General features: G+C 44.1%; 1 protein-coding gene across 1 annotated transcript in view; it reads left to right on the forward strand.

The window, feature by feature from the left end:
* SNX9 (sorting nexin 9) overlaps positions 1-2,369 on the forward strand; it is a 177,616-nt gene that overhangs the window by 150,562 nt on the left and 24,685 nt on the right. The window contains exon 14 of the mRNA XM_006868478.1: positions 1,780-1,910. Within this exon, the coding sequence (XP_006868540.1) occupies positions 1,780-1,910 (131 nt within the window). The remainder of the gene's footprint in view (positions 1-1,779; positions 1,911-2,369) is intronic.

Raw genomic sequence — 2,369 nt, forward strand, 5'->3', positions numbered from 1 at the left:
CTAGTGGGTTTGAACCACTCACCTTGTGCTTATATAATTTCTGTTGCCTTGAAAACCTCTTGTATTGATTTCTTATTATAATTTGTCTCTTGTCTCTAAATTTTAAGGCATGTTTTCCTTTAATTCTTTGAACATATTAATAGTAGCTTTGTGGTCTGCTAAATTCAATATCTGGGGACACTTGGGTACTGAGTATTCTAATGGATTTCTAAATTCGGTAACAATAATGAAAGCGGACTGTTGTGTTTGATAGGATTAGGTGATTGTACTGAACAGTAGACAGAATCCCACCCCAGATGCCTGGTAGTAATTTTCGTTTATCAGGCTTGTGGAAACTTTCAGTGTTCCCGCATCTGTTAGTATGTGTACTGACTACTTTCAGCTTTTATTGCTGAAACATCACAATGTAAACTCCGTTTTACTGTGGCCTGAAGTTCTGGTGTTTTTAGTATTGTACTCATAGAAAAAAGAAACTCTTTTTTGGTTTTCACTTTAACTTAAAAACAAGTGGGGAGAGCAGTTACAGCCCTGACTCATTTTTTGCAAGTACTGAATTTACATGTGTAGGTTTATAAATGATATCGCACCAGGACACATTTTTACAAATACAGAAATTTCCTACATTGCAGGAGTTGTTCACTTCCTCTGGGACACTCGCTTCTTTTGTAGACTTTGTGTGGCTACCCAGCATCTAGCATCAGGGTGTTGTTAAATGCAGTCAAGTCGGTTCCGACTCCTAGTGACGCCGTGCGCACTGCCGCTCCTGCACCAGCCTCACTGTTGCTGCTACGCCTGAGCACATTGCTTCTGCCACTGTGCCAATCCATTCACTGGGGTCACCCTCTTTTTCGCTGTCTTTCTACTTTAGCAAGCACGATGTCCTTCTCCAGGGACTAGTCCCTCTGATAGCATGTCCAAAATAAGAGAGTAATGTGAATCTGTAAGAAAATAGATGGGTTTTCTTATGGAGGTGAGAGTGAGTGTTGAAATCTGTTGAGTCCTCTCCGAATCCATGACGACGATGGCATTTTGTGATTATGCTTATTCTTGCCAACATAGGATATTAAAGACGATGACAACTTTCCTTCTTTAAAGACTAAGACGTCTCTCACATCCTCTGGTGGACTTTGCACATTCAATATTGCCCGATTTACGTTAGTGACCAGTGGCCACAATTTAGCATTTCTTAGCGTGGCGCTGCGTGTTTTAAAATTCAGAAAGGTGTGCGACAAGGTTGTATTCTTTCACCATGCTTATTCAACCTGTATGCTGAGCAAATAATCCAAGAAGCTGGGTTCTACGAAGAAAAACATGGCATCAGGATTGGAGGAAAACTCATGTTTGGTAAGGTGTAGGGTCAGAGAAAAAGAAGAAGACCCCCAACGAGATGGATTGACTAAGTGGCAGCATCGATGGACTCAAGCGTGGCAACAATAGTGAGGTTGGCCCAGGATTGGGCAATGTTTTCTTTCCGCTGTGCATAAGGTTGCTATGGGTTGGTACCGATTCAATGGCACCTAACAACAGCAAGTGTGGCGCTGCAGGATAGTGCACTAGAAAGCGAGGTCAGTGTGAACCACAAGGTTTGTGGTTCAAACTCACCACTTGCTCCTTGGAAACCCCATATAAGGTCGCTATGAGTCAGAATCAACTTGATGGCACTTAACAACCACAAGTAGCTTCCTACAAGCAGCCCTGGCCACGTAATGGTGTCTCGATTAAGTGATCTTACTCCATCACGGACAGAGTTGAACATTACTCTTGGCTGGTCTCGCGCAGGTCGCTTTGAGGAAGAATTCATCAAAATGCGCATGGAGAGACTGCAGGCCTGGGTGACCAGGATGTGCAGGCACCCAGTCATCGCAGAGAGTGAGGTCTTCCAGCAGTTCCTCAACTTCCGGGACGAAAAGGTAGGAGGTGTTACGACAGCAATCTTAGAGGTCATTAGGGTCTGTCATGTTCACACTGAACTCATGTCTGAATGGAGCTGCAAATGTGTTGGTTCCCTGGTTATGCCTCATTTCCTCCAAAGACAATGAGAAGACAGAAACCTCTTCCCAACCCAGGATATTAGTCAGGAGATGTGAGTCAGGGGAGATGAAAGAATTCCCTGCCCAAATGTTTCCCAGAAACCGGTGTAAAACTCAGCCCAGGGTGGGCAGGGGTAAAAGGTAAGGTGGTGGTGTTATTTGTAAAGTGCCGTCGAGCCTGTTCTGACCCATAGCAGCAGCCCTGTACAGGGTTTCCAAGGAGCGGCTGCTGAGTTTGAACGACCAACCTTGTGGTTCAAAACAACCTTGTGGTAAAGTGCTTATCCTACAGTGCCACTATGAATTTTCCTTGCATGCATTAAAATCTAGGAAAGTTCC

The sequence above is a fragment of the Chrysochloris asiatica genome, unplaced genomic scaffold (genome assembly GCF_000296735.1).
Source record: "Chrysochloris asiatica unplaced genomic scaffold, ChrAsi1.0 scaffold00117, whole genome shotgun sequence".
In the NCBI taxonomy this organism is placed as follows: Eukaryota; Metazoa; Chordata; class Mammalia; order Afrosoricida; family Chrysochloridae; genus Chrysochloris; species Chrysochloris asiatica.